Source organism: Diaphorina citri, unplaced genomic scaffold (genome assembly GCF_000475195.1).
Source record: "Diaphorina citri unplaced genomic scaffold, Diaci psyllid genome assembly version 1.1 scaffold871, whole genome shotgun sequence".
NCBI lineage: Eukaryota > Metazoa > Arthropoda > Insecta > Hemiptera > Psyllidae > Diaphorina > Diaphorina citri.
In genome coordinates, this window is record NW_007378303.1 from 78,322 (window position 1) to 94,452 (window position 16,131).

At 37.2% G+C, this 16,131-nt stretch overlaps 1 protein-coding gene across 1 annotated transcript in view; it reads left to right on the forward strand.

The window, feature by feature from the left end:
• The first annotated feature begins 1,366 nt into the window (after nt 1-1,366).
• The window catches only part of LOC103512665, a 43,628-nt gene continuing 28,863 nt past the window's right edge, over nt 1,367-16,131 (forward strand). Inside the window, exons 1-2 of the mRNA XM_008477441.1 lie at nt 1,367-1,380; nt 3,146-3,336. Coding sequence (XP_008475663.1) covers nt 1,367-1,380; nt 3,146-3,336 — 205 coding nt within the window. The remainder of the gene's footprint in view (nt 1,381-3,145; nt 3,337-16,131) is intronic.

The following is a 16,131-nucleotide window of genomic DNA, read 5'->3' on the forward strand; positions in this document are numbered from 1 at the left end:
AAAAAAAAAAACACACGACAAAACACGAACAGCAGCTGTGTGAATGGATAGATTAGTCCCTTGAGAATAGGGCTAAGTGTTTGCAATATTTATTAAGGAATTATCTTCTACCTCGGATATACAGATTTCCTTTTTGTTTAGTTTTTAATATTTTTACATGTTATTAATCGTAGTCATAATAATAGTAATAGTATTTATGTAGATAGTTAATTAAAATTATTTACTACTAATGTATAGTGTACAGGTCTCTCTCTCTCTCTCCCTCTAGGCATGTGTTTAATTTATCTAGTTATTAGATATTATTACTATTATTATTAGCAGTAGATAATAAAGAGGTAAATATCTATAATCATCATCCGAAAATAACCCACCGAGAGTAAAAGGAGCGCGGTAGCGCTTCGCCCCGCCAAGTCAAGAAAGTTTGACCTCTTTCATTTTATTAGTGGAGATGGCAAATTACCATTTCATAAAATCTGAGAGGATTTTGCCATGCAGGAAACAACATCATTTGAAAGATGAAAAAGCGATAACATAAATAGAGGGAGAGAGAAAAACATAGAATAGGAAAGGGGATGATGAAGGGAGAGCGAAAGGAAACAAAGGGAAAAGGACCAAGTTATCTGTTGATATAGAATTAGTGGAGACGCCAAATCCCGATTTCATAAAATACCTATGTATAAGTAGCGCCACTATGAAGAAAAGGAAATAGAGACGATTGTAGTCTGTACAGCTCGATCTTACCCCATTAATCTAAGAAATTGGTAATTATACCTATCAATCTGGAAGATACATATCTACAAAGCTACCTAGGAAATACCTTACATTCGTTCATTTCATTCAGACATTCATTCTCATCACAGTCTTAACAACTTTAAGAATGGTTAATGTATGTACTTATGTTATAGGTACCTAAATTATTCAGTTCGCGTTATTGTTGGTTCTCCTTTGATCAGTTTCCATCCATGCCTATTGTTTGTTTATGTAGGTTTGCAGGTATGTAGGTACATAAATCAAAAATAAATCAAGTACCTATGTAGGTATAATGTACACAAATAAATGAAGAAAGAATAATGTTAATGTTTACTTAGCCATTGTTTGCTCCAATATCCTGCCAATATCCGGACTCTCAGGTTCTTCCATCCATGCCTATTGTTTGTTTATGTAGGTTTGCAGGTAGGTATGTAGGTACATAAATCAAAAATAAATGAAGTACCTAGGTACCTACTTCATTTATAATGTACAATTGGGTATAATGTACAATTGAACACAAATAAATGAAGAAAGAATAATGTTAATGTTTACTTAGCCATTGTTTGCTCCAATATCCTGCCAATATCCGGACTCTCAGGTTCAGGTGGTTATCTCCATGGACGGTGAAGCGTAACTCCTGTGTCTAGCGACGTCTTTGTAGGACATTGCAATGTCATCCAATCAGCGTGTAGGACGTCCGCTCTAGACGTCGGGAAATAGATCTGGTTTATCCTGTCTAAATACTATTCGGGATAAAGTTCGATCTGAGATCAGGCTGGGTTTTAGGTTTACCATGATCCTGGGAGTCTGAATGATTATGTTGTTGTAGCGGCTTTAGCTGTAGCCGAATGGTGATGGCAGATTAACGAAAATATATATGCAATACAACGGGCTGATGGTCTCTAGCCGTGTTTAATTGGCTTGTCCTGAACTGCAGTCAACCATCATGAGGGTCGGGATAAAGTTCGATCTGATATCAGGCTGGGTTTTAGGTTTAACCATGATCCATGATCCTGGGAGTCTGAATAATTATGTTGTTGTAGCGGCTTTAGCTGTAGCCGAATGGTGATGGCAGATCAACGAAAATATATATGCAATACAACGGGCTGATGGTCTCTAGCCGTGTTTAATTGGCTTGTCCTGAACTGCAGTCAACCATCGCCTTTTTCAGGGTGCTTCTGAAAATACAGTAATGTAGGTACCATTTCTGTTTTTGTATTTTCAAGATTTGATCATTTCATATTGACCGCCAGCCTAGTAACAGTTAGCTTGGTTGGTAGTGCGTCTGCCTTGTAAGCGCTAGGCCGCGGGTTCGATTCCCGCCCGGGGCGGATTTTATCCTGATGGGACCCATGGGAGCTGACAATACCATGTTATAATATAGGTACCTAAAGCTCCGTAAGTAGGTAGGTAACTTCATATAGGTACATTAGGACTTCTCCGATTGGTAGATATAAGGCTGGTGTCCACATTTAAACGACGAGCATCGATTAGGTGTGAACGGTTTCATTTGATAGATTTGTTGTTGATTATCGACCGATTCAAGGATTTTTGTCAATTAAAGATTTCAATACTCAATTGTAATTCTAATAATCTATAATTATGTAGACTTGTCAGTCGTCTATTACCTTCTATGGGGACAGACAGACAGACCGACCGACCGACAGACGACACCGAAGCGAATACAATAGTCCGTCCCCTATACCTTTTATTATTAGTAATAATAAAGGAAGGACGGACTAAAAAGCGCTAAAATAAATAGAGGGAGAGAAAAACATAGAATAGGAAAGGGGATGATGGAGGGAGAGCGAAAGGAAACAAAGGGAAAAGGACTTGAGTTATCTGTTGATATAGAATTAGTGGAGACGCCAAATCCCGATTTCATGAAATATGTATTGTATAAGTAGCACCACTATGAAGAAAAGGAAATAGAGACCATTGTAGTCTGTACAGCTCGATCTTACCCCATTAATCTAAGAAATTGGTAATTATACCTATCAATCTGGAAGATACATATCTACAAAGCTACCTAAGAAATACCTATTTACATTCGTTCATTTCATTCAGACATTCATTCTCATCACAGTCTTAACAACTTTAAGAATGGTTAATGGTTATATGTACTTATGTTATAGGTACCTAAATTATTCAGTTCGCGTTATTGTTGGTTCTTCTTTGATCAGTATCCATCCATGCCTATTGTTTGTTTATGTAGGTTTGCAGGTATGTAGGTACATAAATCAAAAATAAATGAAGTACCTAGGTTTATTGTACAATTGTACACAAATAAATGAAGAAAGAATAATGTTAATGTTTACTTAGCCATTGTTTGCTCAAATATCCTGCCAATATCCGGACTCTCAGGTTCAGGTGGTTATCTCCATGGACGGTGAAGCGTAACTCCTGTGTCTAGCGACGTCTTTGAGGTCAATCCACAGCTATATTCGGAAGTCCCCAGTAGCGGCAAAGATTTGGAACTTTCTGAATCCGGGTACATTTTCCGCAGTGATGATCACTCTCCTCCTATGCTGATAAAACTGGGCGTGGCAGATGACAACAAGTTCAATGATATGCTCAAGAAAGCAGGTAAGAACACAACTGACTAATTAGCTATTAATTAATAACATTTTGCATTTTGTTAAAATTATAGTTATCTACACAATTTTCAGAAATTCACCCGTACATTTTTTTTTGCACTATGAATATACTCGTATGTACTCACCCTTTACCACGGCTATCTACCCTTTCGATGTTTTATTATTCCTCTTTTTTCTGCATGCTTTCTGGAGGCTTTTTTTCTGGAGGATCATGGATTGTTTTTCAATCTATTTTTTGTAATAATTGTATTCGAATGATAATGATTCTTGATTTTTTGTAAAATGTAAAAGGCTAAGCTTGTTAGATTTTTCCACTTGTCTGCAATGCAAATGAATTTACACCAATCTTTATAAAACCCCATGTGGATTGTTTTTCAATTATCTATTTTTTGTAATAATTGTATTCGAATGATAATGATTCTTGATTCTTTGTAAAATGTAAAAGGCTAAGCTTGTTAGATTTTTCCACTTGTCTGCAATGCAAATGAATTTACACCAATCTTTATAAAACTCCATCCAAATCATACATACTTATGTGTCCGTTCAATTTACAACTCTGTATACTGATATGTCATAAACCTGACATTTATGACCTCACTGACATTCTCTGACTCAATCCAATCATAAACTTAATCTCCTCTGACACTTGATGAATAGTCATAATAGTCGTGTCCGCAAGTTATCCTGGTGGGACTTTTGAATAATTGCATACTTCTCAGACAATATTGTTACATTTAAAATGAGGTTGAATTGTTGAAATGAGATAGAACAATGGCCAAGGTGTAATTTGACTATGAAGGGGTTAACACGGAGCCTTCAACTTTAAATGACAAGATCATGATGCTCAGATCGATCTAATAGATAAGAGAGCCAGCATGAGACTAGAAGTAGTCAGTTAGTCATTGGGTACGCCTACTCTACTCTACGGCAGTGCTTTTCAAAATAGAATAGAATATACCCTGCTTATACTGCCAGAATGAGACTGAAATGTCCCTTTACTCCCGCAGTCTAAGCAAGGTCTCATGTATTTGGTACAATATTTTCAAAAATAAATTACATTTACAAAAATAAATTACACAAAAATAGAACAAACTAAAAGGGATTTTGGTTCGGAATGTAAAGTGGTAGAAGGCTATCGGGGGCCCCAGGTATTAGATGGCTCGCAGGGGTACAATCAAGGGCCTCCTATAATGCCTATGATTGGAGATTGGAGCATCCCACCCCCGTAAATCTATTGACCCAAGGTGGCCCTCAGGCAAAACCTTTGCGGGGGCTCCGAACAGTACATTTCATAGGTACATGTTTCAACTTGAGTTTCAACACAAGAAAGTCTAGGAACATTCAAGACCTCATCGGTGAAATATTTTAAAGCTCCACAGGGAAAGGAAAGCTAAGTGGTTGGGTGGAAGAGCTCTTCCAGAAGAACCCTGCCACTTAAGGTACTTTGTATGTTAACGGAATAAAACTTAGTTCTTAGTACTTTGAAAAGAAAGAAATTATAATTGCGTTAAGCATAAATACCTATGTACTTGTCACAAATGTCTTTCCCTGCTCAATACACTACGCTAAATGTTATGACTTGACTTGGACTCGAACCACCAACCTCCACATCCAAAGTCCACCGTGCTAACCACTACACCACTGAGGTTGGTTTGTACCTTGGAAAGATTGGCTTATCACCTTTGAGAAGCTCTGTCGTGGCACATACCTTGGATCAAGATATCTCACTGGCAGAGACCAAATAGACGAGTACCTATCTAAGTATTGTTAGTGTATACGCGGTCTATTTATAGACTCGACTACTAGCAAAGTTATAAACAATCCACGATATAATTACCTGCGCGAAATGTCATCTGAACTTCATTCCACACATACGCCAGATTACCAGATAGTCAAGATAAACCTTATAAATTTCAGCGTTCATAATTTCAATTGCATCGGGGCAGGCTCGAAATCTCGAATACAGGGTTTGAAGACTTGGAGTTTTGCTTTTGGTTAATGGATTGCAAAAGTAGAGGCGAGATGAGAGAGAAAGGAGTGTAAGGGAAAAAGAGAGAGACATTTTTACATGGTTTTGCTCTAGACTTGAGGTCTCTCTTCTTTGGATTCATGAATTTTAGAAATTTATTTTCAAATTTCTTTTACTGGACATATTGATTTGAAATTTGGTATCGTTTCCACATTCTCTTTCACACTAGCTGAACAGCATACTAGGCCTAAAAATGTTTAATAGTGGCTAACTCGCCAGCGGGGTTCCGGATTTTGGTGGTCAATGAGTTTTGGGAACTAATAAAGTCAGTTTAATTTTTGCACTGGACCACACAGCACAGAAGTTTTTCTCTTGCGATCCTAAACCCACGAAACATGGTGGCAGCGGTGGGATCTGTCTAACTTTTCCGATGCCGAACAATATGCATGTTACGCCAATCGAGGCGTACGATTTTTCGTCCGACTTCCCGAAATGGCTCACTCGCTTCGAGCGTTACCGAGTGTTATCGGGCCTCCTCACAAAAAGCCCGGAGGAGCAAGTGTGCGCTCTCCTCTACTCGATGGGACCTCAAGCTGAGGATATTTTCGATTCTTTTGGGCTATCACCTGACGATGCCAAAATCTACGCCACTGTGGTTGACCGGTTCAAAAGTTACTTCGTACCGAAAGCGAACGTGATCTATGAGCGAGCGGTTTTCAACCGAAGAACCCAACAAGTAGGAGAAGCAGTTGAAACTTTCATAACGGATCTTCATAAGCTGAGTCAACGATGCAATTACGGTCCACTTCGTGATGAATTGATTAGAGACCAAATCGTCATCGGTGTCCTCGACCGTGAATTGAGTGAGATGTTACAGCTTGATGGTGATTTGACGTTGGCGACTGCGACGACCAAAGTGAAACAATACGAAACGGTCAAACGACAACAAGAAACGTTGTTTCGTCCAAATCAAGCTGTAGAAGAAACCTCCATTGATCAAGTGAGGTTCGACCGACAAACCAATAGAAATCCCGGACATTCCCGTACTAATCGATTTTCTCGTTCCAGACACGAGTCATGTTATTGGTGTGGCTATAATGTTTCCCACACACGTGCAGATTGTCCAGCTAAGAATGCAAAATGTTTGAACTGCGGGAAACCTGGCCATTTTAAAGTTGTATGTAAACAGAAAATGGTCAAAATTGTTAACAACAATTCTGAACGTACGCTCGAATGAACACCTCTGCTTGATACTCTCACTAAAATGAGACCTAAAAGAAGCAGAAGCACACACTTCACCAGAAAACCATTAAAATTCCCTTCCAACCAAAAGTGACAAATGTATCTACTGTTTTACTATACTTACAAGTACAACCCAGGGAAAAAGATACATAATTGGTAAACTCAAATCCGATGAAAAGTGCTGGATTTAAATTTAATAATAATAATGAAAATCTATTAATCTTTTACTTACTCAACTGTAAAGATATCAGATCAGATAAATTACCGCGTAATGTTATCTGGTGTAAATTATTTTTACACTTGGGCCGAGTGCTGAGAGTGTAATCAGAATAGATCACAACTTTTCTACTGATAGCACCTAGTAATTATTATGATTAATGAAATTACCAAGTGTAAAGTGATAGCTTTATTAGAATACCAATTATAATTATACCAATAACATAACACCTATTATAGAATTAGATGTGTGCGTTCTACTAGGTTCTGCAACACTTAAGTGTAGCAAAACTTTTCAGGTTCGGAACTACTGTGGTAGAAGGTGAGGCTATGAAATTTTATATGATATGTATGGGGGTAGTTCGACACACTTCAGCTACAAATAACATCAAGCAAAGTACCCATTCGTACATGTGGAGCTCCGAAGTACTCCAAACAGCTATTGCTATTGAAATTTGTTCTCCTTGGCTGCTAGTTCATTTATGATTTCAAATCTGGGCCTCGCTATTCGCTAAAGTGTTTAATTATACCTTGGCAGCTCCACCAATTGAACGGCATTAGGTAGAAAAGAACCATCCATATTTTCCATAGGGCAATTCCCGTTATGGATGGTTCTTTTCTACTGCCCAATTCTCGGAACTACTGTGGTAGAAGGTGAGGCTATGAAATTTCAGAAGCTCATTTGAAAACTACCTTTCTTACCCATGCCATGATATGTATGGGGGGGTAGTTCGACACACTTCAGGCTACAAATAACATCAAGCAAAATACCCATTCGTACATATGGAGCTCCAAAGTACTTCAAACAGCTATTGCTATTGAAAATTGTTCTCCTTGGCTGCTAGTTCATTTATGATTTCAAATCTGGGCCTCGCTATTCGCTAAAGTGTTTAATTATACCTTGGCTTGGCAGCTCCATCAATTGAACGGCATTAGGTAGAAAAGAACCATCCATATTTTCCATAGGGCAATTCCCGTTATGGATGGTTCTTTTCTACTGCCCAATTAGATATTGGTTATTGTGATTCTGTTGATATTGGATTCTGATTCACATGGGTTTAGAACTTTGGGTTAATTTTCTGGCAAAGAGAACCAGATTCATGCTGAGAGGAAACATTAAAATAGCTTTGTTATGAGTGAAATAGAGAGGGGAAGAAAAACAAGTGAAAATGAAACAGACAAAGGCAAAATGTGGCCAGCTGAGTAATCTCTAAGGCATCACTTAAAAATTCTCGAATGAACATTAGAACCCTTGAAAAAAAAGTTCCTATTTCGGAGCCACTTTAAAATTTTCACATACAATGCGCAATATTTAATCGTCTGTCAGAGAACGGAGAGGTTTGGTCAGCGAATTTTTGCCCTGGGCGGATTTCGAACCCAGCATCTCCGAGTTGAGAGTGCGTGCTCTTGACTTATTCAACGAACAACGTGAGATTTGAGTCGATCCTGATGAGTCACCCATCCAAAAGGCAACCTGGCTGAATATTGCCTAACTTACCTGGTGGGAAGTGTTTGGGTCGAGAGAACATTGTTTTGCTCAGAAAAAAAAAGAATTATTTTAACCAAGATTTATAAGCTTTTAAACACTAAATTCTGAAAGAAAAACTATGTATCTGCCTGTGACTCCATTTCAAATTTCAGAAAATTCTATAATTTTGTTTTTCCGGATTAAAATTCCTCTTGCCTTACTTTTATTGAACATACCTAATAAAATCATGATCTTTCGCCATTATTTCGTTAACCCACAAATCAATACTAATTGTGTCATTTTCGTGGCAATGATTCCCTATCTTACAATCTCTTTTGGCTAAATTCCAATAAAAACTTGTAGGTAGCAAATCTCGTGATTAGAAAATAATAACGAGTAATTCACGGAGTATTTAGATTTAGGATAAGGACCCAAGTATACCTATGAAATTCTCCTAACTTCAGACATTATCAATTTCCAACTACCTACTCATCTACTTACATAAAACTGTAGGTACTGTCTATACAGGTTTGCACTGTCCAAGACACCCTGTAATAATAACACCAAATTAATTACCCAAGTACTTATTAGGTGGATAGTTTTTATATTCTTGGCAATTATTCGGTTAAATGTGTGAATGGATAGATTAGTCCCTTGCCTGACATCCATAATACGTACATAAGTATGACAATTTGCAAAAATATTCGGGTTAAAATGCTACAATAATGTCAACTCTGCTAAAATCGACTCAACAATGCTCAAGATATTTATATGAATTTTTAATAAATTCCCTAGAAAAAAATATCAGGAGGCAGACAAAATGTAATAGGATCAGAAATGTTCTTACCATTTCGAGTTTTTTGACAGTAGTTTCACCTTTGAGCGGTTTTTTGGTCCTAAATTTGAGATCGTCTCAACAAATTGATTCAGATAACAAAAGGTAGGTATAAGTGGAATGGCATGTTATTCTTGTTACAATGCTATTGCTTGTCATAAGATAGTTACTTTGTCATAAGATGTTGTACATAACTCGAGAAGTAATTCTTTAATATTAGTCAGCTCCCATGGCGTAGTGGTCACTGCACTCGCCTTGCACGCGGGAGACCCGGGTTCGATTCCCGGCGGGGTCAAGAAAAATTAAGGAATTATCTTCTACCTCGGATATACAGATTTCCTTTTTGTTTAGTTTTTAATATTTTTACATGTTATTATTTATTAATCGTAGTCATAATAATAGTAATAGTATTTATGTAGATAGTTAATTAAAATTATTTACTACTAATGTATAGTGTACAGGTCTCTCTCTCTTTCCCTCTAGGCATGTGTTTAATTTATCTAGTTATTAGATATTATTACTATTATTATTAGCAGTAGATAATAAAGAGGCAAATATCTATAATCATCATCCGAAAATAACGCACCCAGAGTAATTAAGGAGCGCGGTAGCGCTCCGCCCCGCCAAGTCAAGAAAGTTTGACCTCTTTCATTTTATTAGTGGAGATGGCAAATTACCATTTCATAAAATCTGAGAGGATTTTGCCATGCAGGAAACAACATCACTTGAAAGATGAACAAGCTGGGCCCGTCCCTCCGGGAATTTTTTAGCCCGTAGTTTATTCGATCATGGTTAAAGAATACCTTTGTATTTGTACCTACCTAATTTGTTTAATATTCAGTTTATTATCATTCTCGATTTGATTTTTTGATTTTACTTCCATGTAATGATTTAAAATCAAGACTAGAGCCCGTTCTCCCTTTATTCCCAATATAATGTTTAAGTCACCCATCCATTTATTGGCCTTTCTCGGCGTAGCTTAACATAGGTGACGCTAAAACCGGTCTTAAATGATCGACTGAAGTGTTATCTAAAACTTTCTCGCTTTGAGTTCATAGGTCGTCGCGACAAATTTCGAGATCAGAGCTCAATAAAAAAAAAGAATTATTTTAACCAAGATTTATAAGCTTTTAAACACTGAATTCTGAAAGAAAAACTATGTAGGTATCTGCCTGTGACTTTTTTTCGTACTATTTATGGGTATCAGAAAAAGGTACATGTGTCGTAAAAGATTTTTTGGCTAAATTCCAATAAAAACTTGTAGGTAGCAAATCTCGTGATTAGAAAATAATAACGAGTAATTCACGGAGTATTTAGATTTATCCTATAATGTAGGTATTGCCCCTCAGTGATTTCTTCCTGACATATATAATACGTAAGTATGACAATTTGCAAAAATATTCGGGTTAAAATGTTACAATAATGTCAACTCTGCTAAAATCGACTCAAAGATATTTATATGAATTTTTAATAAATTCCCTAGAAAAAAATATCAGGAGGCAGACAAAATGTAAAAGGATCAGAAATGTTCTTACCATTTCGAGTTTTTTGACAGTAGTTTCACCTTTGAGCGGTTTTTTGGTTCTAAATTTGGGATCGTCTCAACAAATTAATTCAGATAACAAAAGGTATAAGTAGAATGGCATGTTATTCTTGTTACAATGCTATTGCTTGTCATAGGATAGTTACTTCGATACTTTGTCATAAGATGATGTACATAACTCGAGAAGTAAATCTTTAATACTGGGTAAATTACATTAATTTGAATATGTGTCAATTCTGATATAATGGAATCCGTGGTGAGCTTTAGCAATACATTTGTTGCAACAATCAGAATGGCATGTTATTCTTGTTACAATGCGATTGCTTGTCATAGGATAGTTACTTTGTCATAAGATGATGTACATAACTCGAGAAGTAAATCTTTAATATTGGGTAAATTACATTAATTTGAATATGTGTCAATTCTGATATAATGGAATCCGTGGTGAGCTTTAGCAATACATTTGTTGCAACAATCTGCACAATAACACGCGAAATTACTTTCCCATTGGATATTGCCAATATTGCTAAAGTTCGAGACGACGACATTCACGCTAAACCACAGGAACATATTACTTTTTTATTCAACAAAAAAGCAATTAATGCGAAGCAAGACTTTCAAAAGACGCGATTTTTATGATTTACATGACATAAACTAAAGTTCGAGACGGCGACATTCATGCTAAACCACAGCAACATATTACTTTTTTTATTCAACAAAAAAGCAATTAATGCAAAGCAAGACTTTCAAAAGACGCGATTTTTATGATTTACATGACATAACTTTGCATTAGGATATTAATTTTAATGGGTAGGTATTAGAGGGTAGATACATTTGCTGCAACAATCTGCACAATAACACGCGAAATTACTTTCCCATTGGATATTGCCAATATTGCTAAAGTTCGAGACGGCGACATTCATGCTAAACCACAGCAACATATTACTTTTTTATTCAACAAAAAAGCAATTAATGCGAAGCAAGACTTTCAAAAGACGCGATTTTTATGATTTACATGACATAACTTTGCATTAGGATATTAATTTTAATGGGTAGGTATTAGAGGAATATCTAATAACTGTGGGAAATGTAGGAATGAATCATCATAATAAAAGTCATATGAGATGGGTAAAAAAATTGCTACCAAGAAGCCAATTAAGCAATTATTTGATTGGTTAAAAAGTTTGAAATCAATCCCATTGTTTCATTCGGGATTTAAATTAGGTTAAAACTCTGATTGTGGTCCCTGCCATAAGTTCCAATAAATTTGGTGTCCAACATTGCCTATAGGGCATTCAAAAAAAAAAAAAAAAAAAAAAAAAAAAAAAAAAAAAAATAAAAACAAAGTGGGAACGGGGGGCAACGGTATCTAACTCCCTTTTTAAGCATAGCTAACCTATTTAGCTTTTTTACCCCTACTAAACTCCTTTTTTCCGCTTCTTAGGCGCAGGTCAAATCCGCAGCCGCTATATTCGGAAGTCCCCAGTTAGCGGCACAAGAGGATTTGGAACTTTCTGAATCCGGCGTACATTTTCCGGCAGTCGATCGACTCGTGAGTATGACACTTCTCCTCCTATGCTCAGCTGATAAAAACTGGGCGTTGGGGCAGATGACAATCAAGTTCAATATGATATGCTAAGACAAGGCAGGTAAGAACTCAACACTGGACTCAATTAGCTTATTAATTAATATCATTTTGCATTTTTTGTTAAAATTATAGTTATCTTACACAATTTTCAGAAATTCACCCGTACATTTTTTTTTTTGGGCACTATGAATATACTCGTATGTACTTACCCTTTACCACGGCTATCTACCCTTTCGATGTTTTATTATTTCCTCTTTTTTCTGCATGCTTTCTGGAGGCCTTTTTTTCTGGAGGATTGTGGATTGTTTTTCAATTATCTATTTTTTGTAATAATTGTATTCGAATGATAATGATTCTTGATTCTTTGTAAAATGTAAAAGGCTAAGCTTGTTAGATTTTTCCACTTGTCTGCAATGCAAATGAATTTACACCAATCTTTATGAAACCCCATCCAAATCATACATACTTATGTGTCCGTTCAATTTACAACTCTGTATACTGATATGTCATAAAGCTGACATTTATGACCTCACTGACATTCTCTGACTCAATCATAAACTTAATCTCCTCTGACACTTGATGAATAGTCATAATAGTCGTGTCCGCAAGTTATCCTGGTGGGACTTTTGAATAATTTGAATTGTTTTCAATCGAATCCAAGTTCAGTCACAATTAATTGCCAGGCTAGTTAGCTTGAAGGGTAGCGTGTCTGCCGTCTGCCTTGTAACCGCTGGGTCGCTGATTCGATTCCCGCCCTAGGCGGATTTTATCCTTAACAGACAGATAAGATTTGTTCTCGGAAGGGCTGGCTTTCTCCTATCTTGTCTTCCTTCTCTCTTCGGTTTCGGAGGGATAAGACGTCAGCAGTTAGAGTTAACTCTGTCAAACCTCTTTTTTTTTTTTTTTTTCAAAATTATCCTGGTGGGGATTTCGTAAAATTAAGGAGCGCGGTAGCGCTCCGCCCCGCCAAGTCAAGAAAGTTTGACCGTTTGAATTATTCTTAATATCTCAATGTCCAATCCCAAGTTCAGTAGGTAACAATTAAATTAATCATTTCTCAGACCTGAAGTACCTGGAGTGATTAATAAATAACAATTATCCGTTTTACCTGTTCGGAAGATCTTGACCTTTTTGGTTCGCTGGTTTCGATGAAATGTCACTTGTCACAGTGTTGCCATATTGCCAAGTGTGCGAAATGAACCAATCAGAATTCAGAACGGCAGGAATAGGTTAGGGTTAAACAGGTGATAAGAGCTGCTTGCTGGTCGTTTAGGACAGATTTCATTGGTCAGTTAATCCGAAGAAAATGCGGTTTCTGGTCACCCCAGGTGGTGTAGTGGTCAGCACGGTGGACTCTGAACCTGGAGGTTGGTGGTTCGAGTCCAAGACAAGTAAAAAATTTAACGTAGTGGATTAAGCGAAAGAATATCAATTTGTGACGAGCATTTAATGCTTAACACAATTAAAATTCCTTTCTAATGGATGGTATTGGGGACACCAGTGTCCTGGTTTTGTCTCCTTTAATCTCCTGGTTAAGGAGGTTAGTGGGACTATAAAAACGGAAAATCACCTCACTGGAAATGTGTACTTGAACAGCATTAGGCAGAACAGAACCATTCATCAGGCAATTCCCCGTGTGGATGGTTCTTTTTCTGCTTAAGTAATGCTGTGCACTTATTTTAGTGGTACAACAACAAGCTATTCTTTCTAAACTGAAAGATTTAGCGTTTCAACTTGTATTCACAGAAAAATTTACTCTGAGAAATTTGAGCACGGCCCGCGGCGTAGGTACCTACTTCTTGTCTACCACATCGAAATACCAGTCTTCAAAGCTCTTCGGTTTCAATTCTTCTCTAGGTATTCATATGTGGGAGTTTCCATGACTTCAGTCCTCTCGCTAAATAGGTCAAATGGCCGATTTAGATCCATCAAATCATAGTTGGTTTTTCCAAGATCGCTAGATTAGAAAATAGCTATTTTTCAAAGTCTCATTATTTCTCACTTTAAATAAGTGATCCGAATAGATTTCTGAATTAAATTTCCGTTGACTTTGATCTTATTGTCAGAATTACCATTAACCTGTTCGAGCCTCAGATATTGTTGCTATCTTCGTTGTCATTGTTGTTGTAGCGGTGTATCTGCACCGAGGGGGGTCGATGGTCTCTAGCCAAAATTACTTGGCCCGTCCCGAACTGCAGTCAACCAACATGAGGACTTGTGCTTTTCCTTTGCGTGTTAAAACCTTTGAAACCTAAAGCCAGCCAGGTTGTGCTGATTGTACACGGGAATAGGCGAAGAAAAAGAAAAAAAAAATTGATGGACTGCCCAAAGTTTGGCTTGCCAAAACGACACAGCACACTTCTCAGACAATATTGTTACATTTAAAATGAGGTTGAACTGTTGAAATGAGATAGCACAATGGCCAAGGTGTAATTTGACTGTGAAGGGGTTAACACGGAGCCTTCAACTTTAAATGACAAGATCATGATGCTCAGATCGATCTAATAGATAACATTACCTATCTATTATGTTTTTCAAGTGTCTATGTACCTATAAATCGTATTTAGGTATGTAGAATACGAGATATACCTACCTACCTACTGTACCTGTATGATCATAGGTAATTTCGGAACAACATACATACCTACATTCATAAAAAAAGAAGAAGAAAAAAAAAAAAATAGACCAACAATAGGAAAAAGATCCAAGAATCTCCTCGGATCGACCTTGGCTGGTTCAACCACACCACCTAGGCAATTCCCATCAGGAGAGTTCAAGACGTCAGCAGTTAGAGTTAACTCTGTCAAACCTCTTTTTTTTTTTTCAAAATTATCCTGGTGGGGATTTCAAAAAAATTGAATTATTCTTAATATTTCAATGTCCAATCCCAAGTTCAGTAGGTAACAATTAAATTAATCATTTCTCAGACCTGAAGTACCTGGAGTGATTAATAAATAACAATTATCCGTTTTACCTGTTCGGAAGATCTTGACCTTTCTGGTTCGCTGGTTTCGATGAAATGTCACTTGTCACAGTGTTGCCATATTGTCAAGTGTGTGAAATGAACCAATCAGAATTCAGAACGGCAGGAATAGGTTAGGGTTAAACAGGTGATCAGAGCTGCTTGCTGGTCGTTTAGGACAGATTTCATTGGTCAGTTAATCCGAAGCAAATGCGGTTTCTGGTCACCCCAGGTGGTGTAGTGGTCAGCACGGTGGACTCTGGACCTGGAGGTTGGTGGTTCGAGTCCAAGACAAGTAAAAAATTTAGCGTAGTGGATTAAGCGAAAGAACATCAATTTGTGACAAGCATTTAATGCTTAACACAATTAAAATTCCTTTCTGATGGATGGTATTGGGGACACCAGTGTTCTGGTTTTGTCTCCTTTAATCTCCTGGTTAAGGAGGTTAGTGGGACTATAAAAACGGAAAATCACCTCACTGGAAATGTGTACTTGAACAGCATTAATCAGAAAAGAACCATTCATCAGGCAATTCCCCTTGTGGATGGTTCTTTTTCTGCTTAAGTAATGCTGTGCACTTATTTTAGTGGTACAAACGCAGATGAAACCGCCTTTCAACGGCCTTTTCTTCCTCAAATGACGAAGGGTTCCCACTTGAACTTCAACTTCCCAATTTGGCTGTATTAGCCAGAACACACTGAAAAGTCCCTTTACTCATTTGTCTTCCCAATTTGGCCAGCGCCACTCTGTCGGCACTCTTTTTAGCGTTTCAACTTGTATTGAGAAATTTACTCTGAGAAATTTGAGCACGGCCCGCGGCGTAGGTACCTACTTCTTGTCTACCACATCGAAATACCAATTGTCTTAAAAACTCTTCGGTTTCAATTCTTCTCTAGGTATTCATATGTGGGAGTTTCCATGACTTCAGTCCTCTCTCTAAATAGGTCAAATGGCCGATTTA